This window comes from Antechinus flavipes, chromosome 2, assembly GCF_016432865.1.
Source record: "Antechinus flavipes isolate AdamAnt ecotype Samford, QLD, Australia chromosome 2, AdamAnt_v2, whole genome shotgun sequence".
NCBI classification, from domain to species: Eukaryota; Metazoa; Chordata; class Mammalia; order Dasyuromorphia; family Dasyuridae; genus Antechinus; species Antechinus flavipes.
The window spans coordinates 351,338,196-351,362,381 of NC_067399.1; the positions used below are offsets into that span (position 1 = coordinate 351,338,196).

The 24,186-nt window shown below is 35.3% G+C and overlaps 1 protein-coding gene across 1 annotated transcript; it reads left to right on the plus strand.

The window, feature by feature from the left end:
* Nucleotides 1–7,579: 7,579 nt before the first annotated feature.
* PAX9 (paired box 9) lies at nucleotides 7,580–22,330 on the plus strand. Its single transcript, XM_051973677.1, has 3 exons — nucleotides 7,580–8,246; nucleotides 11,686–11,825; nucleotides 21,572–22,330. Exons 1-3 carry the CDS (start codon nucleotides 7,580–7,582, stop codon nucleotides 21,824–21,826), a joined length of 1,062 nt encoding a protein of 353 aa, XP_051829637.1. The 3' UTR covers nucleotides 21,827–22,330.
* The last annotated feature ends 1,856 nt before the right edge of the window (nucleotides 22,331–24,186 follow it).

Here is a 24,186-nt window from a genome sequence, read left to right on the forward strand (position 1 = left end):
GGGAGGAAAGTTTTGATGGAGGATAAAAGTGATGGTGGTGGGGAGCTATTTTAACAGATCTTAATCTGCATATGTAAGAATGAATCTAATGAAATTAAATGATTCAGTTATTTTAAATGAACCTGGTCTTCGAAAGAAAGAAAAAAGAAAGAAAGAGAAAGAAAGAAAGAAAAAAGAAAGAGAAGGAAAGAAAGAAAGAAAAAAGAAAGAAAGAAAGAAAGAAAGAAAGAAAGAAAGAAAGAAAGAAAGAAAGAAAGAAAGAAAGAAAGAAAGAAAGAAAGAAAGAAAGAAATTTTCTATTCTGTCCCGCACTAGATCTCTCTAGAGGAATCTGTCTCAGATCTCAATTCTTAGAACTACGAAATCTTTAGCTTTGGGACTTTTAGCCGAAAAATCCTTGTAATTTAGTAATGATAGATAAGAAGTGCAAACGCTTTTAACCAAAGACCCCTAGGTGCTTGCCCTTCATCAAAGGTTTCTATTTCTGTGGGTGCTGCGACACAAAAAGAGAAAAAACTAATTTGTTTGACAAAACGAATTAGATATTTGACTTAGTGTTCCAAAGCCTGAGATTTCTCCATGTCTAACAGCCGCTCAAATTCTTGTGTTAATCTTACGCTAACACGATCAGAGCCTTTCCCATAAAAACAAGTTCGCAATTATTTAAGTATTTCATTAAAGAAAAATGACCACAACAAATATGGACCTCTGCAAACCTTTTAAAAACTTTGAAAAGTGAAATGGGGATAAAGCTTAGGTTTAAAAAGACACGACTGGTTTAATGACATTCCCTCCCCCCCCTACCCTTTTTAATTTTTTTTTTTTTTTTTAGGGAAAGGCTAGCTAAATATTTGCAGTCTTTAGAATGAACCAAATCGCGTAGTTTCTCACCTCGGAATTCTGGATTCTTCTGAAACTCAAAGTGGAGGAGTCGGGGGAGAGAAATCCCATCTGAAGTAGATACTAGAAAACCGAAAAGAAATGTCCATCGTTTTTAATTGGGGAAAACAAAGGGAAAGAGGAAACTGAGTAACAACTGGGGCGAGGGTTTGGCTAGAGTTGGGGAGGAGCACTTAGTAATAGGAAACAGAAGAATTGAAAGCGGGTTTCCAGAATCAGTAAAGGTCCTCCTCCCCATCTCTCTCTTTCTCTCTCTCTCTCTCTCTCTCTCTCTCTCTCTCTCTCTCCCTTCTCCCCCCTCCCCCCCAATCCCCTCAGAGAAAGAAGGGGCAAGAGTGATCCTAAATCAGATCGCAAAGCCGACATCCAGTTCGTGTTGCAAGCTACATGTAAGTGCCTTGTCCCTTCTGCGGCGCTTCACAGAGTTAAGATTTCATCACTTGTGAAAAGGGGCATCAGAAAGTTCTGCTTTTATTTATTGTAGGGGAAAATGAAAGAGCAGGGAAGGTTGAAAAGGAAATGGCGAAAAAGAGAAAGGTGAAGAGAATTGCTTGAGGCAATTACATCTCCCATCCCAACTCTTATTAGGTTGGCCTCTGTATTCCTCTCTGGAGTGGAGCTTTGACTGTAGATTCCTCCCACATCCTGTCTTCCCGCAAGGGAATCCCCTTAATCAACAGTCTACAAGATGGTGTCTGGGAGAACTCTCTGTATCCATCTACCTGTTCTCCTAGAGCCTCGCTCGATGTTCCTTTTCCTTTTTTCGAAGAAATGCATCTTCTCTTTTTCAATTCATCATGATGCAGAGACAGCTAGACATTATATCTTCTTCTTAACTTCCGGAAATCCATTCCTTCCACCACCATCACTTATCTCCGTCTTCTTTCCCCTTGATGGCTCTTTACTTCTTTCCTTGAGTGTATGAACTCGACCATACATACATATTTTGTGATCTTCACCACCCTAACTTATACATGAAAAAGTAATGGCTATTTGAAGCCGCCTCTCAATTTAGAGAAAGACAATGAGGGAGAACTCTCCCATGCTAGAAAATGGAGTCATTTGTACCGAGGACCCGAGTTGGTCTCTGCAGCAACTTTCCCACACTGATTCGGCTCTTCTCCTAGCTCACCTGGGTTTGTATAACCGAAAACTGCTTCACTGTATTCTAAGCCCCAGGTTGAGACTCAAGTAACAATTAGAGCAGTGTTTGTCATTTTAGACAACCGTTTGGCTAACCGAAATCCCGAATCTCTGTAAGACACAGATCATGCACACCTGTTTGGTTTAATACAATCCTCCCTCTGCTTCCTCACCAAGAGTGCCCTCTTCTCCCCACAGGCCCACATTCATTCACTAAAAGTTAAAAAGAATCCATTTTTTTTGATTCCAAATAGATCCCCTCACAAACAAATTTCTACTAAAATTTCCAAATAATGAAAGTCCTTGTAACTGGAGCTTAGCTTCGAGTTTGTTGCTTCCAGAGTCTCTCCATCCCCATCTTTAAAGGACTTGGTATAGGAGATATCCTTAGGTATTTCTTGCAATGATGTACCCTAGACTGTCATTTGTTCAATAGGATTGATTTTCTTTCATGAATGAGGAAAGATTGAGCATAATATTACTCTTTAGTATTTTTTTTCTCTCTGTTCTTTAACAATTCAAGTTGAAAACTTCTGTACAACTTTATTCTCACTCTTTCCTCCTCCCAGACCCGACTCATTTTCAAATGGAAAATGCCTAAACAAAAGGAGTTCTTCAGACTGCAAATAACATGCAGCCCATATTTTTATCAGACTTATGGGGCAAGCCCCTCAGTTTTCCTTCTCCAGTTCGGTATCTGAAAAAAAAAGTTTAGAAGGTCTTTAGAAGGTCTACTCTGCCTAAAACCTTTTCCAAGAACCACCAGAGAATGATCTGGGTACAAGTGTCTGTTTGTCCTAGAAAGACTGGTATTGGACCTGGAAAATTTCTCCTTCAAGGCCTCTAGGGTGAGGCAGGAAAAAGATGGATTACAGGTGAAACCCTAAGGGTCTGAGTTTGGTGATAGATTTATTGAGTTTTTATAGTCTCTAAATCAGCAGCACTATGGGGAAAGGGGATGCCAAAAGAGTCATCCGGCTTTAAATTGCTATTGGTCCTAACTTTCAGTTCTAGAATGGCAGTTCAAACTCTCTAGTAGTATTGTTTGTAGTTAAACTTACCTCTATACAACCCTCTTTCCCTTTCCCCGTGGGATCTTCTCCCCTGGTAAAGGCTTTGGGAAGACAGGATTAGATGGGGTGAGATGAAAAGGGCTTCTTTCTCCTCTTTCTCTTTCCCCCTTCATATTCCTTGTCTTCCTTCTACTTAGAATTTCTCTATGGGTAAATATTTACATTGAAAGCTGAGAACGAATGGGTCTCCCCTAAAAGGAAGCCAAAGAGAGAGAGGAGGAGGGTTTTTTCCTTCTCTTCAATTTGAAACTGCTAGAGACATCGATATTAGTGCTTTTTGATTTGTCTTTAAATTTTTGATCAAATTATTTCAGTTCATATTTTATCTCCTGGCCAAGGAGACAAAGCACCACTTCAGCCTAAAATTGACCCTTCTGCCTCTTCACAAAGACTTGGATCCATACTCTCATCTACGTCTTCTGTCTTCCTTTAATAAATTATCTTGCTCTCATTTTCTTCCTAGTCTCTTTTCTCTGTTTCTCAATTTCGGGGAAGCATACAACGTCTTTTAAAATAAATTCCTGGTCCCCTCATTTAGCTGCTCCGAGAGTGCAAAACTGGGCATTTAGTTTCCTTTGATTATTTGACATTTAGGTTTATTACCAATCTAGTCGCGGGAGCAGATTATATACCTTTTGCTTTTGGTCTTTCCAGAATCGCTCCGCCTTGATAAGCAATGAAACTGAACTTTATGCTCTGCCTTCATATCTCAGTAAGACGGAAATAAGTCAAACAAATTCACTGCTTGATAAACCTTTTCTCTAAGCCACTTGGAGACAAGATCATAGGAGTTATTTTTACAGAATACATTAGGGATATACATTCAGAGCAAGTGAAAGAGGCCCAGAATCTTTGAGTTAAGGTAGTGGGAATGGTAAATTAGATAAAAGCGAGACTCAGAGTAAATGCAAACAAGGATGGGAAATGGGGGAGAGAAGGTGTAAGTAAATGTGGAGAAGTGGGTAGTGGATAATAGTTAAAGCGAACTACTGAAGTAAATAGAGAGATAAGGCAGAAAGGCACTGGACATATTCTAGATTGCAGAAAAGGGAATCTGAGGTGTAAGCTCTGAGGTTTTTTTTTTTTTAATCACTCTCAAGAAATTTCGAAGATCTTGGTGCGAATCCTTCCAGCTATTCATTCTAGATTCTCTGGGGAAGCTGGAGACAATCCGGGGGAAAAACAAACAAACCTCATTTTCAAAGGCATTGGAAAAAGAACTATCCAAATTGGTTCAGTCTCCCCTTATCTTACACTGCAGTCGAGAAAATACTGCAAAGTGAAGTTGACAGTTGTAGCCAACACATAGTAGTGGGGATGAGATTTTTTTTTTTTTTTTTTTTTTTTGCAGATTATAAGTACTGTAATTAAATTTAAGAATGACAAGAATTTCTAAATTCTCATATAGTAAAATTTGTCATTTCTTGTTGAACACCTAGCACCTTATGTTTATAAAGCCTGAGGCGAGAATTTATTTTAAAAAAATCTTTTTGTAAATGGCAGAAGTAAATGAGTATATTCTGAAAAGAAGGGTATCCTGATTAGATTTTGTAAGAATACTATCAAGGCAGATTAAAAATTCAGATGATTTTAACAAAAACATAATATTCTCTGAGCATTATTTCCACTTTTGGGACTTTTCATGATATTCTGATTGAGTTCCTGTAAGAGATTTTTTTATTATTGTTTTGAGCAGTTGCCTTTTTCTTTTGTTTTGTTTTACATTAAGGGAAGTGTCAAAGTAAGGGAAGCTTCTTACTAGAGGGGTGATATTGAGAAAGTCAATTTAAGATTTCAGAATATCAAAAACACTCCTATACAAGAATAACTATATACCTAAATTGACTACCAACCTCACAGGGTTGTTAGGAGGATCAAATGACATCCTGTATTTAGAACTGTTTTGTAAATTACAAAATATTTCAAATGTAATTATTTGATTTTATACATATCAAATTATTTGATAATACATATCAAATACATACCAAATGTAGTATTGTGGTTTAAGAAGATGTAACCCACTAGTCAAATTCAATAAAGCATATTCAACTTTGCTTTCAATTTAAACAATATACTCCACAATCTATGAAAACATAAATATTAGAACTTAATAACCACAATGTGTATCATGCCTTTGTTATTTCTATGATAATGCAGAAATATCAAAAAAGCTAGGATAGTTGGTTTCATTTGTATACACATATGCACACAGGAACACAGACACACAAGCATGAAAGCATGACATTTTCATCTTTCTTTCACTCAATCTTTCAGATTTGAATCAAAGCACATCTTTCTAATATTTGAATCTGAACACTATTATATTGGTTAAAAATCAGTTATGAACAATAGCAGTTCAATGGGAAACAACTTCTGAGTGCTTGAGTTCCACATCGGTTGGCTTGTACTTAAAATTTTACCTTGAAAAGTAACATAGCCAGAGGTAGCTGCCCTACTACAACTTTAGTATTGTACTTTATTATTGTAATTTAAGGCTACTGACAAAAGCTGGGTCTTAATTCACTCCAATTTGGCGGTTCTTTCTGGCCGCAGGATCTACATAGAGAGGATACTTTTATCTTCTCTAACTTCTTATCTTCCCTAAGAGACCTTCTTAAGGTAAAGCCATAATATGGCCACTAGCTTGTCTTCTGAATTGGAAAACTTAAGCAGTTTCAGATAAGGATTTTCTGTGGTAAAGGATATTGAATCTTATCAGTCTTCTTATCCCAGACACTGAATTTGGGTGGTCTCACCAGGCCTACCTTTCTTTTGCTATTACCAAGTTTCTAAAGTGCCTCTTCATGCCAAAGTTATGACGTCATTCGAGATTAAATAATTCTAAATGCTTTTCTTTTCTTTCCTCAATCCACACCTTCCAACTCATATGTTAACTTCAATTATTTGATATTAGCCTAAAAAGTACTGATAATGCTAACCTTAAGGTGTTTTTGACCCAACATAATCGTTGCCTTCTCTTCCTGATCTCCTTCCATAATCTGTTATAATGTTTTAATTTAATTTAATTTAATTTGACTAACCAATATATATTTATTCATGATTTTTGCTTTCTCTTTGAGTTACAATAGGGCAGATGTTAAATATTCATTTCTATTGTTATTTAGAAATCCAGGTGCTGAGCACTACTAAGAGAGAACGGAAGGAGTTTCAAGGATTGTACCTTCTGCAGCCAATCTCAAAATCATTTTCTTTGAGGCCCGCCTCTTTGGAGGTGGGTCATTGGTGATTGATAGGCAGAGACACCCAGCCCAACTCAGCCCAGCCCACTTTGCTGCTTAGACTGAAATGCAGAACTCGTACCTCTTTCTTCAGGACACAGACTTCCTTTTATCCCTTTCCCCTTTTAATTTCATGTTCTCTGCTCCTGGATTCAACCGGAGGGACTCGTGGCTAGAGCTAGAGGAGACTGAAGCACTGAGGAAATAGTTAAAATTAGTTCTTGGAAGTCTAGAGTGACTGCTTATTGGTGTCCTGGTTAAAGGAATGGGTAAGTGGCTGCGTACTGTAATGGGAAAATTTTCTGTTCTGTCAGACTGGGTGGGAGGACAAGTGGCGGGAGGAGAGAGAGAGAAACAGAGAGAGAGAGAGAGAGAGAGAGAGAGACAGAGAGAGAGAGAGAGAGACAGAGAGAGAGAGAGACAGACAGAGACAGACAGAGACAGACAGACAGAGACAGACAGACAGACAGAAATAGGAAGAGGGACTGAGGGAAAGAGACAGGGATAGAGAGATAGAGACACAAAACTAAAAAGGGACAGAGACAGAACAGAGAGAAGCAGATTCAGAGAAAGGAAGAGAGAATTATAATTTGTCACCGGAAAGTCACAACTTGCATATTGACTTTGCTTGTGTTTCCTACACGTTGTAACAATAAGTTAAAAGTCAATAATACAGAGAGATCTAATGTCTGGGTGAGTGATTATTAAAGCCATTAAAATAAAGGAAATTTTACATTATGGATCACTAGAGTACCGGTGGAGGCATTTTGTTACACAGGCGTACTCAGCATATTTGACTTCCCTTTGAACCTGTCTTTAGAGCTGGTTGAACAGAATTAACTAGCTGAGCGTAGGATGTTGAAACATAGAGAGTTTGTGAATCCCAAGAATTGTGTCCGATTTCCTCTAGTCAGTTTTGAAGAGTTTTGAGAACCCCAATGATCTGACTGCTTCTTTATTTTAATTTGCGTCTAGAGTAACTAAAATACTTGGACGGCGGAAAGAGAGTAGGGGAATAAAGCAGAGAATTTCAGTAAAGTTCCAAACAGTGAGATTTGGGAGACACACAGATTTGGGTCTAGAGAAAGGAGTGTCAGTTCAGTCATACCCATTGGGCTCTTAGAGGGACTAGTCCAGGGATCTCTTTTGTTTTTTCCCTGAGAACTTCAAGAAGGAGGAAGACTGGTGCTTTGATAGTTGTCACAACACTCTGTGTGTGTGCGTATGTGTGTGTGTTCGCGTGCGCATGTATGTTCTTTTGCAGAGCCAGCCTTCGGGGAGGTCAACCAGCTGGGAGGGGTATTCGTGAACGGGAGGCCTCTACCCAACGCCATCAGACTCCGCATAGTGGAACTGGCTCAATTGGGCATCCGACCCTGTGACATCAGCCGACAGTTAAGGGTATCCCATGGTTGTGTCAGTAAGATACTGGCACGCTACAATGAGACGGGCTCCATCTTACCTGGGGCGATTGGAGGAAGTAAACCTCGGGTCACTACCCCTACAGTTGTGAAACATATCAGGACCTACAAACAGAGGGATCCAGGAATCTTTGCGTGGGAGATTCGTGATCGTTTGCTAGCAGACGGTGTATGTGACAAGTACAACGTGCCTTCAGTCAGTTCCATCAGCCGAATCCTTCGCAACAAGATTGGGAATCTATCTCAGCAGAGCCAGTATGATTCTTATAAACAGCATCAGCCACCACCTCAACCCACTTTGCCTTATAACCACATATACTCCTATCCGAGTCCAATTACTGCAGCTGCAGCCAAAGTACCGACTCCTCCTGGAGTGCCCGGGATTCCCAGCAATATGGCCATGCCTCGAACTTGGCCCTCTTCACACTCTGTCACAGATATCTTGGGAATCCGTTCCATCACTGACCAAGGTAAGTTCGGGCCTGAAAGGGAGAGAGGGAATAGTAACAGCGACGTTTATTTTTTCCTTTTCCCATTCTCACCGCGGCAAACTCCTCTTTAAAACTTTTAAATCACTTTAGTACTCTCTACTTGGAAAACTATTGTCTATGGCTTGTCCTCCTGACCCTTCTAACGGAAGACATTTTTATTAGGAAGTATAGAGGATTCTCTCTCCCTCCTCCTTAGTAATTGCAATTCACTATTTCTTAAAACAACAACAAAATCTTTTCCTCCTTCACTTGGAGCTACTCACCTCAGAAGCCGTCTAGACACCTTACCTAGATTCTGGTCTCTAGAATTTGATTCAAATTACGAATCCAAGGCAGTATAACTTCAAGTTTAAATAGCAACGGAGAGAGAAAAGGATTCAGCTAACTCTTCGAAAGACAATTCAGCTCCTAGACCAGGCCTCTTGGAGCTAGGGCTTTGCATTGAAATTTCCCCGTTCCCCTACTCATATTCTCTTAATCAGGCCAAATTTGCTCAGACAGGAAGTTCAAATGTCACCTAATTGGTTTCATTCTTTATGCTTCACTTTATGAAACAGTGAATGAACCAAAAAGAAAACCATCGGTTACTTTGTGGGGCTCTCCTTCCATGAACTAATTTTCTACTTTATTATTGTTCACGTTTCCATTCTACCTTTAATTGGGGAGAGGGAGAGAGAAAGACTGTGGGAGGGAGATAATGTCAGTCTTTGTTGATAGCTGTTTCTCTTTGCCTAAAACCTACACATTCTTGTGAACAAATCTTTTAACTTTTAAATTTTATCTAAAGTGAAATAGACTAAGATTCTTTATACTTAATACCGTTTTTCTTTTATTTTTTTCCTTCATACTGTTTACCTTGCTTTTGTCCTCTGTTTGTCTTTGTCTTTGTCTCTGCTTGTCTTTCTCTTATTTCAGCTTCCTCTGCATATTTTTCAGTTCTGTAGCCAGAGTAGAAAGCTATTTTGATTTTGCTTTTAGCTGCAATAGAATCGTTTCCTTTTTCTTCTTTCCCCCTTCCATCCTCCTACCTGTCCCAACACCTCTCTCTCTGTCTCTCTCTGTTTCTCTGTCTCTGCCTCTCTCTCTCTCTCTCTGTTTCCGCCTCTCTCTCTCTCTTTCTCCCTTTCTCCTTCCTTTTTTCCCTCCCTTCCTCCCTTCTTCTTTCTTTCCCTCTCTCCCTTCTTCTGCCGTTTTCTACATCGGTAGATTAGGGAACGAACATCGTTTTGGCCGGGCAGATTAGCTTCCTAAAGTCCGGGGTAATCAGTATTTCCGTAGGCGAAGTTTGTTTTCTTTACTAAACTGTTAAAAATGCCGAAGAGGCAGATCTCAAATAATAGTGAGGACTAAGAGGTGTGAACCTTACTTATCAGCTCTCTATGGGTTTGGAAAGAGCAGAGGGGCAATTCCATTTTGGAAAGGATAGACACCTTTAATTATTTCCTCCTTTATTAACACCACATTGGCACAGTTGCCTCTTTCAGTAATCAAACAATAGTCGCAGCTTTTCATTCCCTAGTTGTTGATAATAGCATTAACTGTTAGAGTGAACAGAAGATTGGAAGCTGCATTCTGAGGGTTGTTTGCCCTTGATTTATAGGATAAATTGACCTCGCTGACATTTAAAGGAAGCTTCTATTCATGAGAAAGTGTGGGATCTGTAGGAATGGGGGCTCTCTCAGCGATCTCAGTTTCTTAAGACATCTGGCTGGTGCCCATCGACTACATTTTGCCGAGAAAGACGAAGAGATAGAGACAGCTCTGTGTTGGAACATAGACTCAATCCAAATGGGAACTCGACTTAATTTATGAGGAAAACTCATTCAACAGGGGTAGACAAAATTGAAAAAAAAATTGTTCTACCTACAAGAATCACAGTTAGACTAAGATGTCGCTTGTCGGTTTCTCTGATTAGTGAGTGGAGAGGGGGAAGATCTTTGTGATGTGTTTGTTGTTTTGGTTGTTTTTAAATGCTCTAACATTGAAAATCTTGCTTGTGAAAAACAATTATTCTACCTAATCATTGCTCCTAAACATTCTCTCGTTGTTATGTTTATGTGTGTGTCTAAATTTCAAAAAGAAGAAAATCCAACATTTCAATCCATATTACTGAAAAATAATATGATGTGAAGTAAGCAAGTCCTAAACCTGTGTCTCTTTTAAAAGAAGCATACTAATAAAAAAGTGATAATGAATGAATAAGCATAGCTTTAAGTTAAATTTTAGAATTGTTTTGTCACTTATGTTTGTGGTTGTCAATTAGAAACAAAAAAGATTTGTGAACCTTTCGTTCATCCTCCTAAAATATCGAAAATGCTTTTATTTCTATTCTTTTTCTCTTGCTTGCATGAACATTCTTTTTCTAACATTTTCTATAAAGCCTAGGATTTTAGAATGGTAAACAACTTATTTATTATCACAGTCCCTCACTTTTTCATAAATACTTCTACTGCTCATATCTAATATCTGATTGACACAAACATCTCGACATTACCCTCCATCTGTATAATTGTAACAGTATCCGAAAGTCCAGATCAGGCGTACATATGGGGAAAATGGGCACTCGTATTTAATTCTAACTATGCGTCATTCTTGTTATTTGTTCGTATGCTTTTCAAAGGCCTTTTAAAATATATTTTTAATTTCCATTGTTAAGTTTTTCCCATGCTGTAGTCCCATTTGGCAAGACTAGTGCCTAGACACCTCTTTTTCAGAAATAATGTTTGGGGGTTTGAGGAGATTTTTGCAAATTCATAATTGAAGGAAATGCTAATTTTCAATTCTAATTTTTTAAAATTCAAGTTCAGGATTCCTCCCCTCCAAGAAAATGGATTGTTTAAGAACTTCTGAATTCCATTGATTTACATGAAAAAAATGTGAAATACAGAGGGATATTTGTAAATACAAACACATTCACACTGAGACTGAAACGTTTGCATTCTTTTCATCTTTAGCTCCAGCGTTCTTAATCTTGCTTGATTAGCCTCCTAGAGAAGTTGGGTTTAAAATGGAGAAAAGTCAGGCTTTGCCTCTTGCCTCTTCATTTTTCTTTCCTTGATGAGGGGAAAACGTGCTTTCTCATTTCCTCCTTGTTTCTCCATTAAAGTCAGGTGGAAAATAAGTCTTTGTTTATTCTTTTTAAAGCAAAAAATCTTGCTGGAGGAGATTGCAGCATAATGCAGGCTAAAATTCAAAAAGAGATGGCTTGGCCCAGTGCTGGGGAAGGACAGGGTAAGAAAAGAGAGGAATTTAACTGAATTCTGCAGACTCTGGATTTAGAGGCATCATTTCGCTCCTTTGTGGGGATTTTAGGCAAGTTTGAGGAGAGGTTAGATGTTTTTCAAGATCCCAAAATCATTTCATGAAGTCTCAGCTAGCCTCCAGCTTGCCTAATTTCTGCTTTTCTTTTCTACCACAGTGAGCGACAGTTCCCCTTTTCATAGTCCAAAGGTGGAAGACTGGAGCAGTTTGGGCCGCAACAACTTCCCTACCCCTACCCCACACCCAGTCAACGGTCTGGAGAAAGGTTCTTTGGAGCAGGAGGCCAAGTATGGACAGGTAAGGGGTCCAAAGGCATCCTTGGAGTTAAACTTTTAGGAAGGATCCACAAAGGCACACTCTGAAACCGTTGAGCTAGGAATTTGTGGTGTGTATATTTTTTAAAGCCCAGTGATACAATGAAGAGACACACATTTAATTCTGAAACTGTCCTAAATATGATTGTCTCCATTTTATACACCAGGAAACCTAAACTACAAGAGCTTTTAATTAAGTGACTTGCCAGAATATGATTTCTAAAGTTCCTTCCAACTCTGAAATTAATGGTATTAGGATTTTTTGGATGTTGGGGATTATTCCATTTTTAGTCACTGACAGGAACTAATCCTATACCGAGTTGGTAGTCTTTCCAAGGAACGCAGGCAGAGAATTGCCTAAATTCAAAATTTCTTTTCTCTGTTCTCACTTTGAACCTCTCCAGTTCTCCAAAGTTCATGTGCATTAGCCTAAAGTGAGGGATCACAAATGGATGCTCCCAAAGTCATAGAAGGACCTTTGGTTTACATAATACAAATCTCCTCCACCCTCAAGGGCCCCAGTCTTAAACCTATGCTCAGAAGGTGCAGAGCCTCTGTGCAAAGACAGGAGAAATGACAGAGTCAGATCCAGATATTGAGAATTTCAGGATGGGATTGGATGGCAGGAGGCAGGCTGTGAGCTCCTGAGCCCAGCTAGCATTTTCTAGTCATAAAGAACCTGCCGATTCTAATCTGGGGAAGAGGGGATGGAAGATAACACAAGTGGCTCTTTCCCGGGCTGGGGGAAAATGTCTGAGCCATGACCAGCAACTCCTTCTACACATCCCCTGCCAGACTCAGGATAGATGTTTCTGGTGGCTCAGAAATGCCCCAAGTGGAAAGGAAAGAAAAGAACAGAGAAATCCATAGTTTTAGTTCCAAATTCAACTGGAGTTCTCTTTCGCAACTCGGTCTCTCATTTGGTGGTTCTGTTGAAATCTTTAAATAGAGGTTTCTGATTATGCTTGCTATGGCTGATTTGGGAGTCAAGACAATCCAGTGGGTATTTTCTGGTTTAGGAATGGTGCATTTTAATCTTAATTTTAAACACTTCTGGGGATTACTGTGGCCATCACAAACCAAAATCTGCCACACAGGGAACTGGGGTAACTAGATAAAGTTAATAAAATTAGCATTTGTGATTAAAGGTCAAATCATAATCTCCCAAAAAAGGTTTAGTGAGAAAACCTCAAATTGTACTGAATGGTGGTGGACTGTTTAATTTTTGTTTCCTTCCCTTTCCCAAAAGGAGATATTAAAGCACTTAAAAAAAAAAAAAGAAAACTGACCACCACCACAACACCAACTACAACAAAACCCAAGCCAAATAAAGATTACCACCCTAGAATTTTAAATCTAAATTCAACAGTTAAGTATACACTTGATACTTAAGTACATACTCAGGCTTTTCAAGTTACAAATATACTCAAATGTTACCCCAAACATATTATTGTCCAAATTCTGAAAACTCCAAATACCTAGCTTTTACTGGGTATTCAAGATTTTTCTTTCTAGAAGGAAAAAAAAAGATTATTAACATAAATTGAGCTTTTTACTTATATTAAGCTCTTGGAAATCCCGAATGATTTCTTTTTACAGAAACTTTCCTTGCTCCACTTAAATAACAAAACTGGAAGAAAAAATTATATACACTATCTTATTACATTCTTTCTACAATCTAAATAAGACAATCAAGGACCTAGGATCAAGAGTTTGAGAATCATCCAAGGTAATACCATTCTTATGCAGCCCAGTGAAGACTAGAAGATCTTTTTAAAACTCCCTCTCCAGAATCAGAGTATTTTCCCCCTTTTCAGTGATACATAACTTCTACCAAAACATTTATTAACAAGGAAAGAGTTTTCTCTTTGTTCACTGTATACCTACTAAAAGTAATATTGATAAGAAAAAATTATGAAGAGGTCTTTGATGTTATTAAACATCAAAAGATGTTTCCTCCTCCCCTACTTTAATGCTGAACTTTTAGCAATTAAATTAACTTTTATGAATTCAAGAGCATAGCGTATTATGTTTTTGAGGTCAATCTTCAGGATATCTCCAAGGACTTGGATAGACATTATTATATATTCTATGAATAACATAGAGAAATTCATAGATGGAAAGGATTTTATTGTTCTCCTAGGATGCCTCTTTTTAGTTGATGAAATTGGTTGCTATACAGGTAGTTTCTCTATACAAATAAAAAGACCTTGAGTCTCTTTTCCTGTCACTTAAAAATTGTAGCTCTTTTCTGAAAAAGTGTAAATAAATTTTATTCATATATATGATCATAAAGCTAAATCGATTAAAAAAAATAAAAGTTTGAACACTGAGAGATTTGCTTCAAGATGACATTCCAAACAAAAATTGCTTATATTAGACAGATTGAATATTCAGAAATGATAAATCTTAGAACTGAACCAGACATAGAACTGAAAGAAACAGTAGTCAAACAGTAAGTCTCCTCCTGTGCTCAAAAAGAAAAAAACTAAAGCTGAAAACTGATTTTTTTTAACCCCAAAGAAAAAAGCTGTTATATGTCAAAGTAATACATGGATATTCTCATTTGCATTATGTTTTTTTGTACTGCTAAGGAACTAAGTATTATATTATTACATTTAGACAATTAAACATAATGCAAATGTTTAAATAATGAAAAATGTCTAACTACTTTCAAGTCTTTGAGTGCCTTGTTAATTTTCTAAGGATCTAAGGATGTGCTGGGCTTAAGTTTAATTTAAATTTACATATTAAACAACATATCACTTTAACTTTGCAGAACACTTTACATACTTTATCTCATTTAAGCCTCACTGTAACCCATTGTTGCAAAGCATTTTACAGATGAGAGAACTTGCACTTAGATTAAATGATTAGCTGATGTATCACTTAATAGTAATAATAATAACTAAGTATCAGAGACAGAATTTGAACCCAGTTTTTTCTGACTTCAAGTCCAGGAGGTAATTCACTATTATCCATGTGATTCTATAGATCAAAAAGAAGCCTGTATGTATTTGAAGATTCAAACACCTTTTGATTATGGGATGTAATATAATTCCTTGGCTAAAAAATTCATACATATGTATACACATGCTCATGTGTGCATATATCTTTTCATGTCCAAAAAATCACAACTTTATTAATATTACTTTTGAAAATGTCATCAATATTTTCAATAAAAAAATGCAAAGCTTTTGGTAATATGTTTGGTCTTTAAGTCTGTGACTTTTGGGGGTTGCATGGAAAAAAGGTCACAATTTTTACATTTACACAATTTCTTACTCTTAAGGGGCATTTGTGAACACAAAAGATATTATTTAACTTCCTTATGCTGTGCAGTATATGCGTATATTACACATTTTTTTTTTCATTATATAAATGAGGAATTGCAACTTTGCAGAACATGAATCATTTATCCAAGGCTAGGCATCAGATCAAGGGGGAAAATTCAGCTTCTTGACACTCAGATCATAAAAGTTAACCAAGGTAACTTTCAAATTACAATTCAGGGTGGAGTGGGAGTAGTTGTAAAACTTCAGTTTTAGTGAGACAAATTTAGATTTGATGTTACAAAAAATTTCCTAACAATTAGAGCTGGCCTATCTTAAAAATGGAGTTCTTCAATTAGATGCTAGATAATAACTCAGTGGTCCTTTTGTATTTGGGTTGGACTAGATGGCCACTGAGGTCTTTTAAAACAAGCTGAAAAATGATTTTTTTTCACCCCAAAGAAAAAGCTGTTATATGTCAAAGTAATGTTGCAAATGTTTAAGTAATGAAAAATGTCTAACTACTTTGAAGTCTTTGAGTACCTTGTTAATTTTCTAAGGCTCGAAGAATGTGCTGGGCTTAAGTCTAATTTAAATTTAAATATTAAATAACATATCACTTTAACTTTGCAGAATACTTTACATACTTTATCTCATTTAAGCCTCTCTGCAAGCCATTGTTGCAAAGTATTTTACAGATGAGAGAACCTGCACTTAGATTAAATGATTCTCAAATTCTGTGATTCTATATGACTGCAACAACCAAAAACAAACATTTGATGGCTGCTGTATATTGGTGTTTTTTGCTTCCCAATTTAAAGCTCCAAAGAATGTCTGCTCGATTCTGCATAATTAGAGCCTTATGTACATTTCACTTACATATCTATATGTTTGAAGGAAAGGTCAGCATAATGTTTTTAACATTGCTGCACTGTATAATTGGCATTTTATGGTACTTTTGAGTAGTCCATTTCTATTTTCTCACACAAATTGGAATATGGAATGGAAATAAATACTAACAAATTCAGATTGTCTTTATCCATGGATAAAAAATTGAAACATTATTATTAAGCTTAAGAAAGAAAAAGAAAAAGAAAAATACCTAGTTTGTTTCTCACTCTATGAATCAATTCTTTCTTCTATTCTTTCATGACTGATTCTTTGCCAACTTCAATACTGAGAACACATAATCCTTGGTGGCTAATGTGACATAATACAAAAGATTTCACAAAGAATGATGGAAATTTGTCCCATATATACCCTTGTATGTATGAACAATGACTTTATAATAAATTGATATCTTTTATTAGTTTAAATTACTTGGAAAATTATCTGCAGGCATTCCCCCAGAGTTTTACAGAAATTAAAAATATATATATATATTTGTTTATTACCCAATTGAAAAGAAAATTGAAAGGTAGGTTTTCTGGCTTTCAGTTATAGATATTATCCTTACTTTAGAATAAAATAACATTTCTTTGGAATTTATGATGATCTCAATTATGAAAGTATTATTTAGACTGATTAATTCTAACTGAGTATTAACAAGCAAAACTTTGATCATGAAACATATCAAATGTCAAATTAATCTTTTCATAAAACTTCATATTTTTAAAAGCTGTTGTCAACTTGCACAATATTTTAAAGCTGATGTTATATTTTTAAATTATAAAATGTAAGAAAAGTATCAATATTTCATAGTTTTCCATTCCCCAAGGACATTTAAATCTGCAACTTGATAACCAAACATAATTAAGATACTTTTTTTGATGAATCTTGAAACAATAATTACAATTGTCATTTAATTTTATCAGATTTTTTTTTGGGGGGGCAGTTTAGTATATACTGGATTAAGGGAGAGGATTGACAGAAAAAAATGCTTACACAAAACATTTAGGGACTTTTGTTTATTAATACATCCCAGTGCATTTTCTTGCTTATGATTTCAAGATTGGAATTCCAGGTAAAGCATATCTATATTTGCAGTCAAGTTTACTTCACAAAAGTGCCGATAGAAAGCAAACTCAAGTGAGTTTGAGGGAATAGTCATTTGGAAATGTTTAATGGATAAAAGCTTCCAATGGCCAGACAGTTGTCATACCAGTTTCTTCTGTGGTTTGAATGCTGACAGACTGCTATTTTTTTTCTCCCTGAGGTAGGAAAGAGACATAAAGACTTCAGGATCAAAAAAAGAGATAAGTAGGGTAGAATTTTTATTTGTGAATAACTCTTGTTATTTTAGTCATTCAGAAGATAATGCTTATTCTATGGCAAAGTAAACATTCTGATTCAAAGGCAAAATAGCATATTTTTGGATAAACATAAATGTGGCTTTTTGAGGTCGCAGAACTATTTGAATCCCAGTAACTTTAATTATTTTTTATAATTTGGCAATTTACTCCTTTTCATTTTTAGTACTTTATTCAACAAAATTATGTTTTAAAAGTTATTTCTAATATTACATCTTTTAAAATTCTTGTTCAGTCAGTCACGTAAGTCTTTGTGACCCCATATCATGCTCTTCCATTCTTCATTATCTGCTGAAGTCTATTCAAATCTATGTTTGTCCTTTTTTTTTTAAAATTAATTAGTTTTATTTTCTACTATTTGAAAAATCTCAACAATCAAAAATTGCTGTTTTTAGAGAATTCCCTTTTGTATATTTCTATTAGTTCTAGTAAATATTGTTTTCAAAAACCAGGCAGAAATCAGACTGGTTCTGGAGAGCCTTTCCACAAACCTTTTTTTTTTTTCAAGGACTATTGTAGGTCTCAATAGAATACACATATATAAAAGAGGCTAATGGATTGAGCTTTTATTTATAGCCTCATTAGGTAAAGTAATTTTCAAAAATGAAATTTTCATTACTAATATTTCATTTGGAAAATTTGTTTACTCTTCCCTGGGGATTCCATATTATTAGTGGATTTATAAATTGTATTTACAATCTTGTTAAATAGAATAATTTAGTGTACTTGCTTCTATTATATTTATGATGTACATTTGGGACTCTCTAGTTAAATTAAGTATAGTATTTCAGATTAGTTGTACACACTCTTCATTGAAAGCATTAAGTACATCCTGGAAGTCTAGACCCATGTACTGTTTTAGTGGGAAGAATAAGTAGCGTGGCTATCTGTAATATTTCTTTCTTTGCTGTGGAAAACTTTATTCCTTCAGTGACTGTTTCATAAATATCAATTGACTTTGTCTTTTAGAGACCTGTGGTTTTCAGCAGTGGCACTTTCTAAATTAATAGTGAGAAAATGGAAGTGTTTATGGAGTTTCCAGAGTGAATGTATAATAAAAGTAGCAGGAGACAGGCTCACTATGATGTTCAGAATCTGGGCCTTCATCTCTCCAACTTTAAGTTTATAAAGTTAAAAATATGTTTTAAAAACACATTTTCTCACAGCGAGATCATCTTTAGCTTAATCAAAAACCAAAGGTTTTCTGGATAGCCATTTAAAGTAACATTTATTCTGGATGTTAAAAGAAAATCATTTAGCCTTTCTGTGCTGCTGTTAAAGGAAAATGACAAGGTTGACCTCATTCATAGAAGTTTTGGGAGGAGTACACAATAAAAATAACTAAACTCTCTAGCAAGTTTTAAAATGCTATAAAGTGTTTAATAATAATGAGATTCCTAACAAACATTAAGTTTGGGGCTCTGAAGATGGAGAAACTGAGTTGAAATGAAAAAAAAAAGGAAGCAAATTAGCAGCATAGTTACCCTGAGCTAGTAAATCTAGTCATGAAGAGAAGCACCTGAAGGCAATGCTGGCCAGATTCCAGTGTACCACAGTTCCTAGGTTCCAAAAGTATTATGTAAGAATTGGATGTAGCATCATTTTCTAGAGAAGGTCAGAGTGAAATTTTTCTTCAGAATTACTTCCATGTAATTAGTGAGATGGGAACACTAGCAAAAAATATGGATGGGAAAAGTTGAAACAGAGAATAGATTGATGGTGTGTAAGAAGACATAAGGCACAAAGGAAAGGAGTAACATAAAGAGGATATGGGGATGCAATTTTTTTTAAACAAAAGTAGAAATTTCAGGGGGGAAAGGTTTGTCATATAGACAAACTGCTGGTTTAAAAAAAGTAGGGAGAAAAAACAATAGGTAGATAATGGATTTTGTGAAGGGGAGGATAGAATTCCTTTACCATTTTTATTCATTGAAAAATCAAAAGGGTTGAAGTGATTGAAGAGTTTTTCCTCCAACAAAAATATTATACATAATGAGTTTACATACATTTGATGTAGCTATTATTGCAAATACAATGATAAGTCTTTTCATTTTGTAGAGAGAGGAGAAGCAATGCTGAGCTTTTTAAAATTGAGAATATATACTATTCATTTCTCCCAAGGAATTAGAATTTCTTGTTTATTATTAGAATACAAAACACTGATAATATAGGTTTATATCTTTGCTAAGGATTATAACTCTGAAACAGAAAGAAGAAATTCAGGGTTAGTCATGTTCAAGATCACCCACAGATGTGAAAAACTTTCAAAAAGGGAAACTAAATAAATCTTCTAATTTTTCCTGGTCTATTGAAAACTCAAAAATATCTTAAAGCATCCTTTGATATATTATTGGCTAGGTCAAACTAATCATCAGTCTTTTTATTCAAAGATTTCTATTCTGTAATTCATTTCCTAAATCTCCCAGTACTTTTCCTCTTCAGAGTAATAAGACTTTCTGGAAAGACTCTGGAAAGAGTTACCACACTACCTCTAGAATAAGTATGAAGAATTAATATCACATATCTAGTTTTATGTGTTTCATTTTTTAAAGAGAAAATTTTAATGAGAAGATCCATTTAAAATTCATTTTATTCTTTCTAATAGATATCTAAGAGAAACATGATGATCTACTTAGTAAAATTTCCCAATTATTCCTTAAAACAGAATATCATAGAATGTGTTTAAATAAACCAAAGGAACATAATTTATCAACCACTAATAAATAAAAATCACAGTAATTTGAATTAAATTATGTAAATTAAACTAGAAAAAAGTTAGAATCATTGAACTTTACGTTTTGGAAGGAATTTAGTGATTGTCTAGTGGGGAAAAACTTGTTTATTATTTAAATTATATTTTTGAACTATATTTTTCTTTAAAACATAGTATTTTGGATATGTATTATATATTTGTATACATACACACCCATGCACATTTCCATGATGAAAAATATCTGTGTGATACATATGTATGTATATGTCTAAGATACTGTATACACATATATTATGATTTTGAATAATGAAAACATTTTCTGAAAAGCAAAATTCTTCAGTCATGCTTTCATTAGAAAAATATGTAAAAAATTTAGTTCATTCAAGTCAGCATTAGGAAGCAAGATTTATTTATTTATTTTTTAACACTAGAAAAGTGAAACAATTACAACTTATGTGAAGAGCACAGAGAAAGTCCATGTTAGAGTCAGAATTATAATTCAGAGTGTCTTTTATAGTATTAATAGTAATAATAGCAACAATATTCCAAAAACCTATCATTTCCTAAGGAGTTGTTTCTGACAAACTCCATACTTTTGTCTTGTTTTGTTTGTGTTTTTAAAAACATTTATTGATATAACTTCAAAATTCATGATTAATTCAACAACTTTTTAAGTGATTTGTCAAGCAATTTAAAAATTTCAAAACTATATTCTAAATGGGAGGCTTGCTTCTGGAGAAAAAAAATTCTGATAGTTAATTATTCACTTATATGACAGCTATGTAAGAGGTTCTTAATCTTTTTTTTTTGCAATCCTTTCTCAGTATATTGTTCTTAAAAGCAATGCATTTAAAAAAGAAACCAAAATAGGTGAAAATAAATATTAATGTTTCCCATTCAAGTTCATAGACCCTTGAACTCCATTTACAGACCATTCTTCCCCACATGCCATCCCTTGCCTCCAAGGTTAAGAATCTTCAGATTAAGAACTTCTGAGCTGTATTAAAAACTCTAACCATGATAAAAACAAAAAGCCTGTTGTTTGCTTTTCTTTTCTTTGTCAATTAAGCAGCTATGTTAAGAAAGCTAAAACACTTAATATGCCATATTTAAGAAAGGTTATAAACATTGTAACTTCCTATTGACAACTATGCCCTGCTATCTTTATTAGAAAGGATATAAATTTGCACAAACACTTCAAGGAAAGAGCCAGAGAAAATGAATAGTTGAACAAAGTGCTAAAGAGCTTGATGAGTATCATTTCTTCCCTCACCTAATATCTGCCCTAGCCCAGAGGAATGAAAATTTGTAAGACTGCTTTTTGGGGTTTGTACTATGCCTTTTGTCCTAATAATAAGAAACCAAATCTTCAGATGGCATAGTTCAATAACTTGCTCAAGACAACCTTCTACTTCTTCCTAAGAATCTGTTTTCTGTTTTTCAAATATAATTATTTTTCTTTTCTATACTTCTTTTATTTTCCTGTCCATTTCAGGCACCAAATGGCCTCCCAGCCGTCAGCAGTTTTGTGTCAACATCCAGCATGGCTCCTTATCCTACCCCAGCCCAAGTGCCACCTTATATGACATACAGCGCTGCTCCTTCTGGTTATGTTGCTGGACATGGTTGGCAGCATGCTGGCAGCACTCCACTCTCCCCCCACAACTGTGATATCTCAGCATCGCTGACATTCAAGGGCATGCAGACAGCCAGAGAAGGTAGTCACTCCGTTACCGCTTCTGCTCTCTGATATGAAGTTCAGTTCTGAACAACTTAGTCCCAACTTTTCTCACTCTGCATCAGTCAGTTCTCTTCTTTCCTCCAAGACCACAGTACCGTATCCCTTCTATTCCCAAACCTTTCTTACCTCCTTTTCCAGATTCACATCCTCTGTGTTAATGACCCTTAAATATTTCTTGTCCTAGCATCTCTTCCACAGAAAAGCTGAAATAACTTTAGGATTCAAATAACAGAAGCAACATGAAGATATTTTCTATTGCCCACACAGTGTTTTTACTTATAGAAGAACCTGTATCCCTTAAAGGGCTCAAAAAACTTTTTTGATTTCATTGATAAAACCACACGTGTATATTTATTCTAAATCAACCTGAACTTTAAAAATGTGCAATTTCTTGTTGAAGTTTGTGAAAATCAATAAAGGAAAACAAACACAGAAAAATGTTATACTATACCCGCTAATCAATCAAGGTGACCATGTAACCTTTGCTTTACAATTTATTCACCTAGGGAATAAATCAACAACCAACCTGTTTGAGTGAATCAATTGATTTTGACAGATGACTTAATTGAGCTGTGGATGAAATTGTGTGTAGAACCAAGACAGTATCTCAATTGTGTTCCTTTTGGTGCTTCAACCTGATTCCAAAGGCATGATTGTTTATATTTTCTGTCAGTTTGTAAATATGGCTTTGGGTAGCACTTGTGATTTTGTATTTTGGTATTTTCTATTCCTTTCTCCCCTACCAATCTTCATACACTTTGGAAGAAACTTTTTTTTAAAGATGACTTTCTGGTTATCTTTGACTTTGATGGTGGACTACTCAGGCATTGGGAATGTGGACTCCACACTCCACCAACTTTTGCGTATGCAGTGAAGTCTTCAACATCTCATGAAGGATTTTTTTCCCCCTACAACAAAGGAATCAAAAGGCAAAAAGGACAAGTCAATTTTCTCTACTGTACTTTAACCAGAGTACACACATGCCAAGCATTAAAAGACAAGCAGGTGAAACATAATTTGAACAACAACAAAAACCATAGAAGAAGTCACTTAGAAGCTTAAGTTTAATGTGAAACAAATGCAAGGACAATCTTTCCCATGAACTTAAGTTAAAAACCACTGTGAAACAAAGTTGTACTTTTATTGTTGACTTACATGTATACTTAGCAATACAGCTCAAAATTATGTTGTAATTTTAAAAAATGGAAAGTTTAGCTTTAGTGAATGTAAAAAAATGGCTTGCTGTGAAGTTTACATTGATATACAGGAGCATGTTTCACTTACAGGTAAACTGGTGGTGGCAATAGACATATAAATGCTACTTAATTCTTAAATTCCCTTTAGTAATTTCTGGATTCACAGGAAACTTTTAATTGCTAAATCATGTGATCTCAATTATTTTCCAATTTAATGTTAATAACAGAAAATGTGTATGTGTGTGTGTGTGTGTGTGTATGTGTGTGCACATACATGTGTTTGTGTGTGTTCATACATCTTAGCTGTTTCTTTGGCAAAATTCTACAGGTATTTTTTTCTGTTCTGTTTATTAACTTCACATGCTTGAAAATAGAAGCATGGAAATGATATGATTTCTTTTTTAATTGGCAAAATTCATTTATTAGAATATTAATATATTGTGGGTATTTTTTTTTTTGACCTGTGCAATAACTAAAAGGGTATGTCACTAGGTATGGATGTTAAAGATTACATTCATAAAATGATCTTGATTTCTGCATTTCTATACTATACACAGCTTAAATGGCAATCCATTTCCTGCTATATCAATTTGATAGTCTCATTCATCTTAAATTCAAATAGCTAAATAATAAGCAAATTCTCCAGAAACATCATGGTGACCAAGGAAGCTCTTTCCCGTCTCCACCCTCCTTTCTTAAATAGCTGTCCTGTAACAGCCAATGCAACCTAACTTCAGTGCCACAAAGAGGCTTAAAGCAATTGAATTCTCAAGGGCTTTCTTTGATCTGGTTAAACTATTGTTGACATCTACAAGCTTCTAGTCTAGTGAAAAAGTAGACTATAAACCAAAAAAATGAGAGGTGCCAGTCCAATGTTTTTAAAGTGTTTGGACACTTTAAAAATTGTTCAAAGAGGGACTTTTCTGCTTATCAGAAAAACTAACATAGATGATAAAATTTTTTTGTGGTTTTCCAGGTGGTATAAAGTCTTTAAAGAACACTAGTTGTTACTGGCCATATATGAAGCCAATTAATTTTATTTCTTTTTTTCCTATTTTCAAAAGTCTATTGTTATGCTACTTATAAACAGTTTCTTATAGTTCTTGTATTTTTTAAATATGGAAAACATTTTTAATTCACATGGTGTAAATTGAAAATGACAAAAGCAAATCC